The sequence below is a fragment of the Haliotis rubra genome, unplaced genomic scaffold (genome assembly GCF_003918875.1).
Source record: "Haliotis rubra isolate DU_JTF1 unplaced genomic scaffold, ASM391887v1 Scf537, whole genome shotgun sequence".
In the NCBI taxonomy this organism is placed as follows: domain Eukaryota; kingdom Metazoa; phylum Mollusca; class Gastropoda; order Lepetellida; family Haliotidae; genus Haliotis; species Haliotis rubra.
In genome coordinates this window covers 553,258-569,893 of record NW_025767232.1, presented here as the reverse complement: position 1 = coordinate 569,893, position 16,636 = coordinate 553,258, and the positions used below count along the sequence as shown (strand labels likewise).

At 38.5% G+C, this 16,636-nt stretch overlaps 1 protein-coding gene across 1 annotated transcript in view; it reads left to right on the top strand.

Moving 5' to 3' along the window:
* Positions 1 to 4,438: 4,438 nt before the first annotated feature.
* The window catches only part of LOC124253252 (ERC protein 2-like), a 69,784-nt gene continuing 57,586 nt past the window's right edge, over positions 4,439 to 16,636 (top strand). The window contains exon 1 of the mRNA XM_046686992.1: positions 4,439 to 5,878. Within this exon, the coding sequence (XP_046542948.1) occupies positions 4,928 to 5,878 (951 nt within the window). The 5' untranslated portion in view covers positions 4,439 to 4,927. The remainder of the gene's footprint in view (positions 5,879 to 16,636) is intronic.

The window sequence follows — 16,636 nt, the reverse complement described above, 5'->3', positions numbered from 1 at the left end:
TGGAGCTCCTGCCTGGCCCATATACCACAGCGTACACAACACATAACACCTACTTGATTGCTGGAATATGCTAGAATACCACATTTACGGATTACACATCTAGACAATTCCCCCGAATGACGCATTTGACACCGTATTCTTTAAAGTCAAATTCCTGAACTAACTGGAGAATTATCGGTCGCTTGTAATCGCGGGGTCAAAATACTCACGTCGTTTTATTTTCTATGTCTTTCAGATAGGCTATGTACACTTTACCAAATGGTGGGCACACGCCGTTACAATTGTTCTTGGTGTAGGGGGCCGATTAGGAGGATTGATGAGCGGGGATTATGCAGATGTCAGTTGTGGCAGGACTTTTGCTTCTTTAGCTACTGTATTTCCAATTACTGTGTCAATTGTATTCTCGTGTTACTGTCGTAACAATGGACGAATGTTGACAGGGAAGACCAGGTGCTGTCCATCTCCCAGATGGCAAGGAGCTACGTTGAGTAAAACCTACTACGAAGATTAATTATATTAACACGACAGACAAAACGAAGAATGCATTAACACACACATTACAAATATCCACATTACAAATTAATACATACATTACAAATATACTAAACACACAGGATATGAATTAATTGGATTTTTTAATAATAAAGAATGTGTTTCAGCCGGTTCATTCTCACTTATCCACCACCCTTTAGTTTTGACAAGGGATTAGATGGGATTAGTTGACACGGGTTAGTGATTACACTGCTCACTCTGAAATTTGGTCCTGGTGGGTGACACTAATTAGCTGATTTGCCCTGTTACAGTGAACAGTGTTCGTGAACTTTAATTAAATTGTGTCGATTATGCTATTTGTGTTTTTAATTCAGTGAACACTTTTCACTATTACACGATTATAAAATGGTACATGAGGTTCTTTAAGGTCAGTCACGATGGCTAACCAACAGGTTAATGTCCAGTTTATTCCTAATGGTAGAGGTGGTCAGTACTTAGTGTTCCAAAATTACAAGTTTGTAGTTAAAAGAAGACGAGAACATCTGTCCATTGGAACTGCGCCCAGAAGAACTGCCATGCCACGGTTAACACCAAAGATAATATTCTCACGTCCTACAGAGACCAGCATAACCATGCATCTGTGGAGAATAGAATCGCTGTAGATTCTTTCTTGGCCAATCTTAAGGACCTTGTCCGAAAAGATTCCAAACCAATTCCATCTCTTTATCAGGAGGAGTTATCAGGTAAATATTAACATAAATGCTTGGCAACTTTTTAATTACTATTAAATACTAAAATACTACAACAGTTTTCTTTGAATTTAACATTGTGTTTCTCTGTTCTAGGTCTGAGAGTGATGAATCCTGACATCATTGCAGAAGTGCCCATCTTTGACAGTGTACGTCCTGCTCTATACCGCTCCCGAGCCAAAGACATCCCCCATCTGCCAGCAACTAGATCAGCAATAGATCTTCCTGATGCATATACTAAGACGCATGCCAATGACAACTTCCTGCTGTTTTCTCACGGCGACCATGACAAGATCCTGACCTTCGCGACTGACGAGAACCTGCGACTTCTCTCCGAAGCAGATGTGTACTACTGTGACGGAACATTTGACAAGTGCCCTGGTGTGTTCACCCAGCTTTACACCATTCATGCATTTGTGCAAAATAAGATGTGCCCTTTGGTGTATGGTCTGCTCCCAGATAAAAAGCAGTCGACATATGAACGTTTCTTTGAAAATGTGAAGAATGTAGCGGCCTCTAAGAACATTGTATTGATCCAGTGAGTGTGTTCACTGATTTTGAGTCAGCTGCTCAAAACGCCATCAAGATGACTTTTCAAAATGCCATATTAAAGGGTTGCTACTTTCACTTTAGCCAGAGTGTTTGGAGAAAGTTCAGAAGCTTGGAATGGTAACTGAATATAAGGACAACCTGGACATAGGTCGTCTTGTAAGACGAGCGATTGCTTTGCCCCTGGTACCAGTGGACTGTGTGAGTGATGTGTGGTGGCAGGCCCTGGAAGATGCACCTCCTGGGGTGGAACAGTTTACAGACTATATGACATCGTACTGGGTGGAGGGTGACCATGGCAGGACCATGTGGAACCACTTCGCCACCGAAGGCCCCCGCACTACTAATCATGTTGAGGGCTGGCACAGGAAGCTTTCCTGTTTAGAAAACCATCCCAATATCTTCAAGATTATTGAATTCTTGAAAAAAGAACAATCTTACGTAGAGGCATCATGTATGCAATTAAGAGGAGGTGCCAAACCTCCTCCCAAGAAAGTTAAATATGTCAATTTAACAAACAGATTATGTAACATCAAACAGCAATTCTTGGCTGGCCATATGGATGTATATGCATATTGGGATGCAGTATCCCATTTAACAGGCTATTGAGGATTGTCATAGATATTGAATGTATTGTTAATTTTGATATTGTATGTATTGTTGAAATAAAAAAATGTAGAAAGACTTACTTTTTTACTACTACATTCAAGGGGATCTTATTTCACAGGGAACAAAATTTCAGGACATCTATTGTCTTGAGGATTATTCCGCTTCAGTGACTTGTCCACCTAGAACAATAGGTGGTGGATAAACGAGAAGACCCCTTTCAGCCATTGCTTTTGTTTAAGAGATTAATTTTATTTAAAAAATGATTAATATTCTCTTTAAGTTGCTAAGGATCTACGTTGACTAAAACGTACTACGAAGATTAATTACATTAGCATGACAGACAAAAAGAAGAATGCATCAACACACACATGCATCAAAGAGTTATTGCAAATATGCAAGACACAGAGGACATATACCAAGTGTTTATATCCCGGTACATTATGACTGTTTTTCAGCTATTGCTGTTGTTTTAGACATTACTTTTGTTTAAAAAAAATAATTAATATTTTTAAAAAAATAACTTCCTTTTAATCTTGTTAATAATCTGATATGCCACTGACAACTGTATCGATTATACGAGAGCATCCTGCGGCGTCTGCAATGTAGTGCTTTTGTCCGGATTTTAAAACTGACGTCTTTCGTGGTACTAGTTTCATTACAACATATTCACATGGACCATTCGCCGTCCCGTGTAATCTAAAATCACCATTAACATGGTACACCTACCTATCAAAGAATACGAGTCTGTACACCTTATTAGAAATAATAAGAATGAAAGAAAGAATTATGTGTCTGTATAAATGTTTAATTCATTAATATCACCAATGTTGGATACTCGTTTTTTTCTCAGTATGACTTTCAAGGGCCACTGATCTAGATCAATTCCCCGTACTTGTTATTGCTTTTTTTCATTTACCCAGATGATTAAAACAATTAAATGCAAAGTTCCTGATGGCCATATCAAAAGTCTGCAATATCAATAGTATACATGTATAATCAGAAAGTATATTTTCCTCTTGGGGAGTGCTGCGCCAAACAACAAATACACTTTCTTCAGAAACAAATGTCCTTTCTTATCCTTGAATATGCCACAAGCAGGTACACGTATACTTGAAGAGGAATATCTAGCTGTACACAAGCAGAAATATATTTGTATCTCAAGGGGTGGGTGTGGGTGTGTGTGTGTGTGTGTTAGAAGAAATAGTGTGTGTGTTGTGTGTGTGTGTGGAGCTCCGTACTCTTGTCACTTACGTTAAACAGTAGTGCAGTTCAATCCGCATTGAAACAGTATCAATATATATATATAGATAGATGAAAGAAACGTAGAAAACAGGTATAAACTCAGCCAAACTAATGAATACATAATTGGAATTTTTAATAATTTACATGTGCAGGGCTGTAAACTCTCAAACGTGAAATGGAAATGTCAAAGACATAAACAGATTCTCAGTAATGTATCGCAAATAAAATGATATTGTGAAAATGATAAATAAAGAAAACAAAAATAAAATATAGATATAATAGAGGCAAAGGTTTAACAGACTAGAAATACAATATCCGTGAAGTTGCACAATACAATAGCTCATATAATTATTAGGTCATCAAACTTAGTTTGTGGCATGTCTTCAGTCTAATTCTTTTCTTTCTATCGAATGTCTGGATACACAAACTCGAACAACTGTTATACAAAATGAATACATGACAACAACTTCTTTTTTATTCTTTACACGACTTTTCAGAGCCAATTATTGCTCCTTCATCAGGTGAATGCTGAGTCAGTACAAAGAGTGAATATATATAAATTTATATTTAAACATGTTTACACAATGCAAGGAGGGAGAATGTCATAAAAAAGGTGCGTCACAAACAAGGGGTTCTATACATATCTACAACTTCGGATATTTACATTTGTAAATTGCGAACACATAAATAACAAGCCCATCCCTTTCTTCGTGAAGGAAAGCTTTCAGCAGACGCCTGTGGAAATCTATAATAGTAAGTCACGCGGATAGTAGCACAAACAGGATGCTGCCATTTTGGGAGGGAGGAAAGAAGATGGTCGCGGAGCGAGCGATGGGCTAAGTGTCAAATCATACAAAAGGCGATGTGGTGAAACAGCGTAACAGCATGGAAACTATTCATTTTCGGAATTACTACATGTGGATTAATTTGAGGTTTGATTAAGCCAATACATCGCGGATCGCTCATTTCGTGTTGTTTACACCAAAAATGGCATGAATAATGGAATCGGTGCCAGGCATGGCGATGCAGCCTCCAAGTCGGGCAGTGCATTGAGTCATTAATGATAATAAGGTCATTGGACTTGTCAATTTCGATATGATCACATCATATTTGCTTTGAAAATCTCTCTGAAGTACATTCACAGCAATATAATGTTAGTTTTAAGACGATACAAAGCATTCTGAAACGATGATGATCGCAGACTAAACTGAAGAATGACAGGAAGTTGGGTAATGAATTCCAAAATTCTTCTTTTTTGACGAGACCATAACTTCAACTCAGAAACCATGTTCAACCAAGGCTCAAGTCGACCTACGAGCAAGCAAAGCAAGTTTGACCAAGCTCTCAACCTCAGCATGAGTAGAGCAAGTGGAGGTCAGCGCGACCTAAATGTGGACAAAAGTCCTGGCAACATTGGGCAGAGAAGTGCATCTCTCGGTCGTGTCCGGGGCAGGACATCGTCCGAGGGGTCGGGATCAGGGGCTCTGGGATACCAGCCAGGAACAAGCCGAACCAGCCCCCTAAGTCTTCCCATGGATAACTACAGCTCCCTCTATGGATCCACAAACCAGGGATACATCATTGAAAATCTTGGCATAGCAGGTATGTCCCTGTCAGGTAAAAGTCCCATGGAGCCAAGCAGTCCAGGTTCATCTATGCACAGCAGCAGGACTAATAGTTTAACTAACGTGAGGGACAGATCGCTAGATCGTCTGGACAGGGAACATATTTTGATGGGTGAACGTTCGTTAGATCGGCACATTGACCGCATGCAACTGTCCACCCCAAACATGTCATTTAAGGAAAGTTCATTGGAAAGGGAGAAGCGAACTTACAATCGTGATCGATCGCTTGATCGTGATCGAGAGTACCCTCACATGGGAGCACGGTCTTTGGAACGGAGTGAGCATTCTGTGGGAAGATCTCGATCCAATGAAAGGAACGGGGACTACATTCCCCCAATGGGCCCATACCTATCTCCAAGCCCAACATCACAATCAGAATATAGGAACTCCCTCATTTTTGAACTCCAAGTGCAGGTTTCAGAATACCACAAAGAGTGTGCCAAATTACAGAAAGAACTGGAATCAGCCAAGGAGAAATTAAGCTCCAGTATGAACAGCATTAAGACATTTTGGAGCCCAGAGCTTAAGAAGTTACGAGCCTTGAAGAAAGAAGAAACTGCAAAATGCAACCTTTTGAATGAACAATTAAAAGTAGCTCAAGCTGAATTAAAGGTAAGAAAGTAAATCGTTTGTGTTTCAGGGATTATATTTTGGATATTAAGCTCTCAATGCTTGTGGAGTCAGTGATGCAGATGATACAGACAAATCTCTCCTGGGTTTTTTTTTGAGATAAATAGAGCTTATGGTAGCTTATGCAGCTTACGGATGAGCTCATAGAATTTAGGGCTTATGAAAAAGCACCCTTCTTACAGCTATATCATACTTGCTGGGGTCCTGGGGCCAATGTTCCAGGCAGACTTATGTCAGTATGTGTGTCTGTCTGCTGTAGTCCTTCGCAGCAATCCATTTTACTCATTGTACTTCTTGCCAGAACTTAATGTTGAAAGTTTTGTGGAGACATTTAGATGATTAAATCCATGGTCTATGACTTCCATGTTAGCCTAGCAATGGTTGTAGATTTAATAGTTAACTGCAATATGCATATATCACTGTAAGGAAATCCACAAAATAATGACACAACACGATTTTCCCTCCTACGCAATTCAGCTTTATCTTCTGGGAGAGATTACAGATACAGATTATCTTTATATATGTACTACTGTACACTGCTGAACTTCATCTCTTTTTAGATACAAAGAAACAAAGGCACACACACACATACTACTACACTATCAAAAGAAGATGAAGAACTAAATCTTTTGATTGTGTCGGGTGCTCTGTAATGTCATTTAATTGGTGCACAAACTTAGTTTCATTGAAACCTGTGAAGATCCGGGTTACAATTGGTCTTCAGCAACCCACGCTTGTTGTAAGAGGTGACTAACAGGATTGGGTGGTCAGGCTCGCTGACCTGGTTGACACATGTCATCATATCCCAATTGGGTAGATCGATGCTCATGCTGTTGACCACTGGTTTGTCTGGTCCAGACTCAATTATTTACAGGCCACCGCTGTGTAGCTGTAGTGTGGCGTTAAACAACAAACAAACAATGTTTATTGTATACCAAGTTTAGTTTTTCTGTAAGATGTGATCCTTTGTTGTGAGGTAAGGGTTTCCTATCAGGTTCCTTTCGGAGGAAGCAGGCAGGTTGCCGCAACACATACTGATGTAGCAATTCAATGTGAGATGGCAGTGATTGAGGATAATTGAGTCACTGACTTTTGACGATGCAGATTACGGTGTTTGACATTTCGCATTTGGGTTAAATTTGTATGCCAGCAAAATGAGTGATCCTAAATACATCGGTTTCAATCGTTTTGTGAGACACTGGTAGCTTCATCTAAACTGTCAGCTTGTGAAACTGTAGTGTGAATCTCCAGTGAGGAAGCAGTTGTAATCATGCACCTAACTGCTGACAGCGTAACGACAGTTATTGGGGCAGTCAGGGAGCCTTGTGGATAAAGTAGTTACTTGTCACACCAAAGACCCGGGTTTATTCCCCACATGGGTACAAAGTGTGAAGCCCATTTCTAGTGTTTCCCACCGTGATATTGCTGCAATATTGCTAACAGTGACGTAAACTACACTCACTCACTCACTCTGACAGCGGAAGGTCCAGGGTTCAAACCCAGCCATGTCATACCAAAACACTTTAAAAGATGGTACTTATTGTTGCCCTGCCTGGACTGGTCGACTCAGAATCTGAACGAGTTAGTTATCAATATTAAACTGAAGCGTGGGTATCTCATGTGGCGCTCACTATGAAACTGACAACAGTCCAGATGTACAACAACTGATAAACAACTACCTTACTGTTTAAACTTGAACATGATGTGCACATGTTGATGGTTCATTATGTATGAGAATGCCACTCACGAAATGTCAGGTTGAACCTCAGACTTCATAATGCTGGAATGCATGTGACAATGTGACATTTTAAGAAATACCATCAAAACAATTTCTTTCCTACTTCATATAAAACAATGTTCATTTCTGTTGACAGTTTAATCTGTTATTAAATTTAATACAGCCCTCCTGGGACTTACCTTGGCCTGTGGTCTGCCCAGAGGTAGTGTGGCAGCAAATGTCAGTTGAACTTCCTAGTTCATATGATCATGGTTATGCCTCATCATGTTGATATTATGGCTTTGTAGAAGTCCAGAGCCCCAGATAAGATTTAGCTCATGTGGGTACTGTACCCACTGTATTTTTGAGTGGGTATTATGTATTTTGAGTGGGTATTTCATTTTCCGTTACCCACTGTTTTCAAATATGTGCGTATTTCAGTCATTTTACTCACCTAAGTATTACGTCATTGAGTAAGTTTACTAAGCAGGTATGTTCTGCCTCATGTCATACCTAATCAAAACCAACTTAAATATAATGGAAATGATTTCATAAAAAATCACTCATCCTATACTGGCAGTACAACACTAGTCCTATACTAACAATACAACTTGATAGCAATTGATGTCTTTTTCATTACGCAAGCGATTTTTATAAATATATTCCGTACGCATTTGTTTCAAACTTTTTGCGTATCCAACATTTTAGATGCGTAATTGGTACGCAACAATTATTTTTGCAGTGCGTAATTGGAAATATTCTATGCATATTTTACCCAGATACGCAGCTTATCTGGGCCTCTGGAAGTCGCTGTCATTTCAGTGCTAACAGAACAATAACATCAACTCTAAAGTTAAGATTGATTGGTTGGTTTGGTGTTTAATGCTGTACTCAGCATTATTCCAGCTGTATGGTGGCGGTCATGATCATCAATCTACACAATTGGGATACGATGGCACTGAATTTATGAAAATAAGAACCCCAATATTGGAAATATAATGTCATTGTTTAACAATCTCCCTGTAAGCTTGGGTAGATTGCAGTCACTGTTGTTAAATGTATTTGACACTTTCAGAAAGAACTGGGGGCGGTGGATGTTTGCTCATCACACCAAAGATGGTTCGGTTCCTACATGGGTACAATGTGTGAAGCCCATATCTGGTGTTCCCCACCATGATATTGGTGGAATATTGCTAAAAGAGGCGTAAAACTATACTCACTCACTCCAAAAGGAACTACACATCTTGGCATTATGGCAGCAGATTTTCTTTTCATAACAACAGTAAATTATGCATAGTTAGGACATAACCTGCTGAATATGTAGTTGACAAAACAATGTTGTACTGAAGCTGTAAGAAGTTGAACAAGTGGGTGAACCTGGCAACCAAACTGATTCAGCCATAAAGCAAATACACATTCAACCTTGAATTGCTTGGGTGGTCCTGCCTTCTGAGGTGCTATTGTCTGTGCAGAGAGTTTTGTTCCTTAGGCATGCCCAAAATCTATAATATTGGATTTACATCCCAGTTCACCCTGACAGGTTTGTGCAATGCTTGTGGGTTTCACCAAAGTTGAGACCAGCTTTCCATGAACATCAAGTCAACATTTCAGTACTGTTCATTCACTGTTTTGACCTTGAATGGAGTGTCTAAAGGTTTCTTAAAACGAGGAAAATTTCAAGCTTACAAACGAGTCTGATCATTCTGATATAGAGTAAACTACGTAAACAAAATCATTGGAACCACTTAATTCTGTTTATTATGATATAGTTTGTAAATACACATTCACTCACTCACTCTACCCGTGAAGATCCGGGTTAGAATTGGTCTTCAGCAACCCATGCTTGTCGTAAGAGGCGACAAACTGGATTGGGTGGTCAGACTTGCTGACTTAAGTTGACACATGTCATTGGTTCCCAATTGCGTAGATGGATGCTCATGCTGTTGGTCACTGGATTGTCTGGTCCAGACCGCAGCCATGTAGCTGAAATATTGCTGAGTGCAGTGTTAAACATTGCTTGCTCGCTCACTCACTCACTCACTCAATTAGTATGTTCATTGATGTGCTTTTTGAGTCTAGGTGTCTAAATCTGTAATATATACATTGTCAACCCTAGTCAAACTTTAAAAGAAATAGTGTTTCCATCACTACTATATATTGTAAGCTTACGTTGTATGGCTGTATCATGTACACTCATCACTGTGTTAACTGCATCATCAAAGATGTATGAGAGCTTCACAGTATCCTCTCTCTGCAGCATCAACCATTGTCAACTCAGCACACACACGGCCAGCTGATCTACTTACCAGCATGCAGGATGTGTTTATTCTGTCAACCAAGCAATCCAGATTAAAGAGCTTCAGTTGCACAGTTAAGCTGGCCATTTGTCCCACAAATTGAATAAGGGATGAAGGGTTTCACATCGGTCTGTACTTAGGCTACTTTTCAAGTTGTTGAAAGATATTTTATGAATTTCAAATTAATGCTCAAGAAGGATGTACTGTTGAAAGTAAATCAATTTATTGAAATGTCTGCCCAAATCTTTAAACCATCAACATGTTCTTGACTCTTAGAATCTGTTTCAGTAGATTTTACTGTAATCACATTCATTGATTTACTAGCTGATGGTACAAGACTGAACAGACATTTACCAGACACCTTCAGACTAGAAGCTTATAGGGCTGTGTAGTGGCAAATAAATTGCAGTGTAGTATGTGGCGATTCAGGCACCCAGTTTGACTACCCGTCCAATACACAACCTGTTCTAGTTGAGTTTATATTTACTCGCTCTCTCCCCTCCATCAGGTAGACTGTTCCACCCGTTCACCAACACTTATAAACAATTATTATTGTTATATCTGATGGTACAATTGTACCAGGTTCATACAATATTTATTTTTATTTCGTCAAAGCAGAAGCCTGGATAGGCAACAAGCCTAGTGGCTGATATAAGCGCCGCTCCAGTACATTGTTCAAATAGCTGGATACATAAATGAAATAATTTGACAACAAAGAATAATACTGAGTCAAAATAACAGATAAATGATTGAATACTAATATACTGGGAGCTAATGTATTTGACAGTGAATAACACTGATTGTACATGCAGATCTAGACTTGCACAAGTCTCTAAGGTACTGATAGTTATTTTAATTAATAATTTCTATAAAATATAAGTATTCCTCTAACGGACTGGGGTCCTTAGAACTGTCCGCTTGTCTAGACTTGCCTCTTTAAAGGATAGAATTACTATACACCAATGGGCTTAGAAGTCAGTACAGCCTTGGAACAAGCCTAATGCACATCCTATTTTCTTCATACTGTGGCTAAAAAAATAAATGTTGTTTCTGATAACACCCATCTGAAAATTATGTTGAGATTCTCTTTTCTTTTTTCTACAATATATTGTTTGTAAAGAATGCCATTTTGTCAGTTAAGTATGAAAGGAAACATCAGCTATGAATGAAAGTCTGTGTAGATATTAACTTGCACAATAGTGATAATCACAAAATGTCTAATATTTTTTTACCAAACTTACCAAAAATACCGTCTGTCAGAAATATTGCAATTGCACATTACTGTTTGAAAAACGTATTGCTGTATACTGGTAATAGCGTGCAGTCCTTGTAGCTGGACATGCTAACGATTTTATCAAAGTCATGGACTGATATCTGTGCTGTTTGTCTCTTGAAAAATATCTCTTCTTTACATCATCAGTGTGTACGTTAACATTATCATTGTCTGGTTATTTGAGAAAGTCTATTGGTATATGTTAGGGAGACGTTATCTGCCTTCATTCATCTGAGAGGTTCATGTTGTATTTCAATTTCTAAGACTCGTCCAAGTAGTTAGATTAACCTATAATTTATAGATGAATTCATTTTGAACAAGGTTTGCTTTGTCAATCGGCCCAATGTTGTTGAGATTAGTCGGGACCTGTTTATATATAAAAACACCCACAGTTTTGTGTGGGATTTTAATGATGCACGCACCTGTGCCATGCTGTCAGAAGTGTCATAGCGTTGCCGCATCACATGCTCGGTGCAGTGTGAAAACAGTGTCAGGGTATGGTGCAGTTTGCCTAACAACTCTTGCTGTTACTTTATCTGGGTCGGAGCAGGGATAACATCTGTTAATTGACAGGAATCTGAATCACCAGGACATTGATTGAGTTGACCACAGTCCATGTTATGTCATACTGACCACTTGATAGTGGTGTAACATTACAGCAATACAGTATTGTATTCCGATACAAGGCTCACAATACAATACCTTGATTCATATCCCCTGTGTTGTGATATGTTGCATGTTCATGTGAAAATGTGAAAAAATTAAGATCAGCTATTATTAGAGTTATTGAACAATGGATCAGTGATGGACCTTGATTATGTCCACCAGGGATTGGGAAAGGCAGGGGCCATGGGCCATTTTGCACATTAGAATAAAAAAATGGCCCTTTAGACATTGTTAAAAATTTGAAGTTTACTATTGATACAAGGGCAGTGGCCCATTCTAAATTTCAAAAATGGCTAATAATCCCATTGACCCATTGTCAAAGTTCTCTATCCCTATCTCTGTGTCCACTCAACATCGTAATAAATAATGTCTTGATTCAGGTAGTGATTCAGCTGTAAAAAGAAAGGATATTGACTAGAAATAGAAGTACTTTATTGAAATTCAGATCATATTCCATTTAACCCTAACAGGGGCGATGGGGTAGCCTAGTGGTTAAAGTGTTGGCTCGTCATGCTGAAGACCAGGGCTCGATTCTCCATATGGGTACAATGTGTGAAGCCCATTTCTGGTGTCCCCCGACGTGATATTGCTGGAATATTGCTAAAAGTGGCGTAAAACCCAACTCACCCACTCACTTTAACCCTAACATACCGTGACATCTATTCATGTGTTGGCATTGATTTTTGAAATATGTAAACTTAAGCATGATTTAGTCTTGGCCAGAAATATTTCACAGCAATAATGTAAGCATGATTTTCAACAGAGGTTATGTTTATGATAATTACTAGAATAATGAAAGTTGAAAATGATGTTCATCACGATTTGGCTGAGATATTGCCAATGTGACGTTGAATATTGACTCACTCACTCACTTGAACATGACGATTGAATTCTTTATGTTAAATATTTACAGACTTAGATGAGGGTCTTGATATATTCTGCTGAAGCGTTAAATGATTTACTTTTGACATTAGATAATGTGTCAAGGATCCTATTTCCTTAACGTGTTGATTTCAAACACAAGGACATATCTTCTTCTGTTCTGTTGCTATAACAATTGACCTTTTATTATTCTCAATATGACTTGGAAAAATGCACAGTGTCATATATAAAAAATAGGTTCATGATCTTTGATGATCAGCTTGGAAGAAAGACATAGATATTGTATGGACAGAAAACTGTACCATTTTGTTGAAAGTAAAACAAGTACCGGGTTATACACATACGTTGTTTCAAATTGATCCCTTTCCTGACAAGATTAAAGTGAGTGAGTGAGTTTAGCAGAGATCATCATGCCAACCATTCGATTTTATCGTAGTCTTTTGAAAAATACCACAAAATACTCGACTACGATAGCAGTGAAAATATACAATTTTTAAAATAAAATACATTAGATTAAATTATCAAAGAGCATACGTACCATACACAATAAATTTCAACCACATTTTATTCAGTATCAAGCTATATATATCTGGATACTTACTTCTGATTTAGGTGAGTACAATGTTAATAACACGTTCTTAGAATATTTTAAATATTTTCGTATTAAATATGAAAATCCTTTGGAAAAGTTCATACTAATTTTGGCCAAAAAATACAAATTATTGCATCAGTTATTGGCCAAAATACTAACTAGGCTAAATTAGGGTTGGCATCTCTGGTTTAGTTTTACGCCGCACTCAGCAATATTCCAGCTATATGGCGGCGGTCTGTAAATAAGTGAGTCTGGACCAGACAATCCACTGATCAACAGCATGAGCATCAGTCTGCGCAATTGGGAACCGATGACATGTGTCAACCAAGTCAGCAAGCCTGACCACCCGATCCTGTTAGTCGCTTCTATGACAAGTATGGGTTACTGAAGATCAATATTCTAACCCGGACCTTCATGGGTCTGGCAAGATTAAAACTAGCCTTCCTTCACAGTGGCAGGCCGATATGTTTAAGTACCGGCCAGGGTAAAACTGTTATTATTTTATTCAGATTTCGGTTTTTTACTTTATGCCATTAACTATAGTTTCCTATACAAAGGTAGATTTTGTGCGTCTGGCTACAAATTAATTTCTTTCAAAATCATTGTCAGTATTAAGGAAATTTTCTACTGAGAATTCAGTCAAGTTAAAATAAATTACACCTATTTTGACAGAAATAGTAGGCAGCTATTTCAGGCCCAGTATGCATGTTTTCATGTTTCAAGGTAAAGTCATTGTTTTTATCCAGCAAATTCCTAATATAACCACAGCAGGGTAATCTTAACCACAATGTTATTCTGGCCCTCTGTCCCAACACACACAGTGATAAGTATAATGATGTTATCATTGCTATGGATAGCCTGATGATGATGATGATGATGATGATGATGAACCCTTTGATCCATGAAAAGTCGGATTACCACAGTTAGTCAAATGTTAGCTCAGTATATGGAGTGGAACCTTGGAAGAGGATCTCTCCAAGCCTGTTTCTAATTATGCTTAGTGCAGACACTACACAGAGATATCATCACACTCGGCCTTTCACCACTCTTGGGTATCAAAGGCTAGTTCCCCTATCTTCCATCAGCGCTGGTACAAGTGTGCTGATAACATCCTGGTCATCTCCTCAGACTGGGGCTGGGGGAAAGGTTGGCTATGTGGGGTCCATGAGTGTACACGTGCCTTTATCTACAATCACAAATCCTGTCTCACATTTCTATTGTACTAAGCTGGTTGTAACATAAGGGCCCACTTGGGGGTCCTGGGTTAGAATAGGTCCCCAGTAACCTATGCAGGTCTTAAGGGTGTCTTAATTGATTTATTGGTCAGATTCTGTGACTTGGTTGATCGATGTCCTCATACCCTTCTTGTGTAAGTCAATGTTCATGATGTCAGTCACTTGATTGTCTGGTCCAGATTTGATTATTTACAGACCACCATCATATAGCATGAATATTGCTACATGACGCAATAAAGCTTCAACTCCAATCCACATCCACAGTGTCATACACATAAATAAACTTTGATTGAGAATTGAAAAGAAATCCAAATAATTCATTTATCACACAGATGTCAAATATTAAGAATGTATTGCAAACCATTGTTCAAGGTTAGTTACACAATTTGCTGTTGTACATTAATACAATGCAGTCTGATTTTTCTACTGTATTTTTCTAATCTAATGATACCCAAATCTTTAATTTTTAATGAATTATGGTACGAGACATGGGTGGAAATAACTTTAAAATTGCTAGTGTACTCCGGTACAGTGGCACACATAAAATCACTTGCCCTGATAATTTTTCCACTATAACGGCCTATTTTCTTGTTGATTTCTTAAATAAACAGCATAATTAACATTGGAAAGTCTACTGGAAACTGGTACAGTACGATATGCAAATTTGCTTGCCCGACAGAAAAAAACACTGGACTCGGACGTCGGGCAATGGGTTATTTCCACCCCTGCAAGACCCACTGACACTACTTTTGATTAAATCTTTTGAGATAGATCTTTCACTGAAATATACAAGCTAATTATATCAGTTAACGCTAATTAAGTGATTAATGGTAACAATTTAATATATTAATCATTGTTGACATGTTTCAGCATGTTACAAAGCAATATTAACTTCATTCAGTGAGTACATGATTTCTTGTCTATTGATTCAGCAAGCCCAGCGGTAGCCATGTTTGACAAGACGGGAATCAATAACGATATGCATGAATGGTGTACAAAGTAGACACAGTTTAGGATAACAGCTTTAAGGTGCCATTAGAGCAACATGTCAGTGTAGATCCTTATGAACACGTATGGCCCTGTTAAACAAGGCACCATAATTTGCTGAGTGGTGTCCCTTTGGTGCAACAGGATCTGATGATGGTGGGAAAGAAAGTCAGATTGGCCTGGATTACGGTTGTTTGTTTATTTGCACTTTCAACAAAGTGTTCGACATCTATGAATGGTGTCACTATTGGCTTGCTGTTGTCGTCATTTGTCTATGATGTGTGAACAGTATAAGCAGTGTTTGGAAATACCACATCCTTTAACATGGAATCTTAACGTTCAAGCACAATTTCCATCACAAGTATGAAATGTTGAAAAATTTAAGATGGTCACACCCAGTCAGCAAACTTAACTGGCTGGCATTGTATAAATATTTAGACCTGTGGTCATGAAAATATTTGAGTTAAATTCTTATTGGATGCTATCTGTGTTTCATGTTACACACGAAACCATGTAACCATGGTAACACATCTTTTAATTCCCAGCATGTCCAGTTTTCAGTTTCACCTTCAGTTTTCCTGAGTGTCTTTAGCAAGCTTGAGGTGAAAAGGCAAATAAGTTTGGAAAAATATTTTGTTTGAATTTTCCTGGATTGTTATGATAATAATCATGTGGAAAATATTGATGTTTTTGACTTGTCAAGGATCTTGGGTTGAGTGACTAGATAAACTCAGGGTCAGTGATGGATCTGTCATATCCTCATGGCATACATATTGCAGATATTTTCAATCACCAGTTTGTCAGGCCCAGGATTACCCGTGAAGATCCGGGTTAGAATTGATCTTCAGTAACCCCTTGTCGTAAGAGGCGACTAACGGGATCGGGTGGTCAGGTTCGCTGGCTTGGTTGACACATGTCATCGTATCCCAATTGCGTAAGTCAATGTTCATGCTGTTGATCCCTGGATTGTCTGGTCCAGGCTTGATTATTTACAGACCGCCACCATATAGCTGGAATATTGCTGAGTGCGGCGTAAAACTCAACTCACTCACTCACTGGCCCAGGGTGTACTGTAATACAGCAAAAGTATT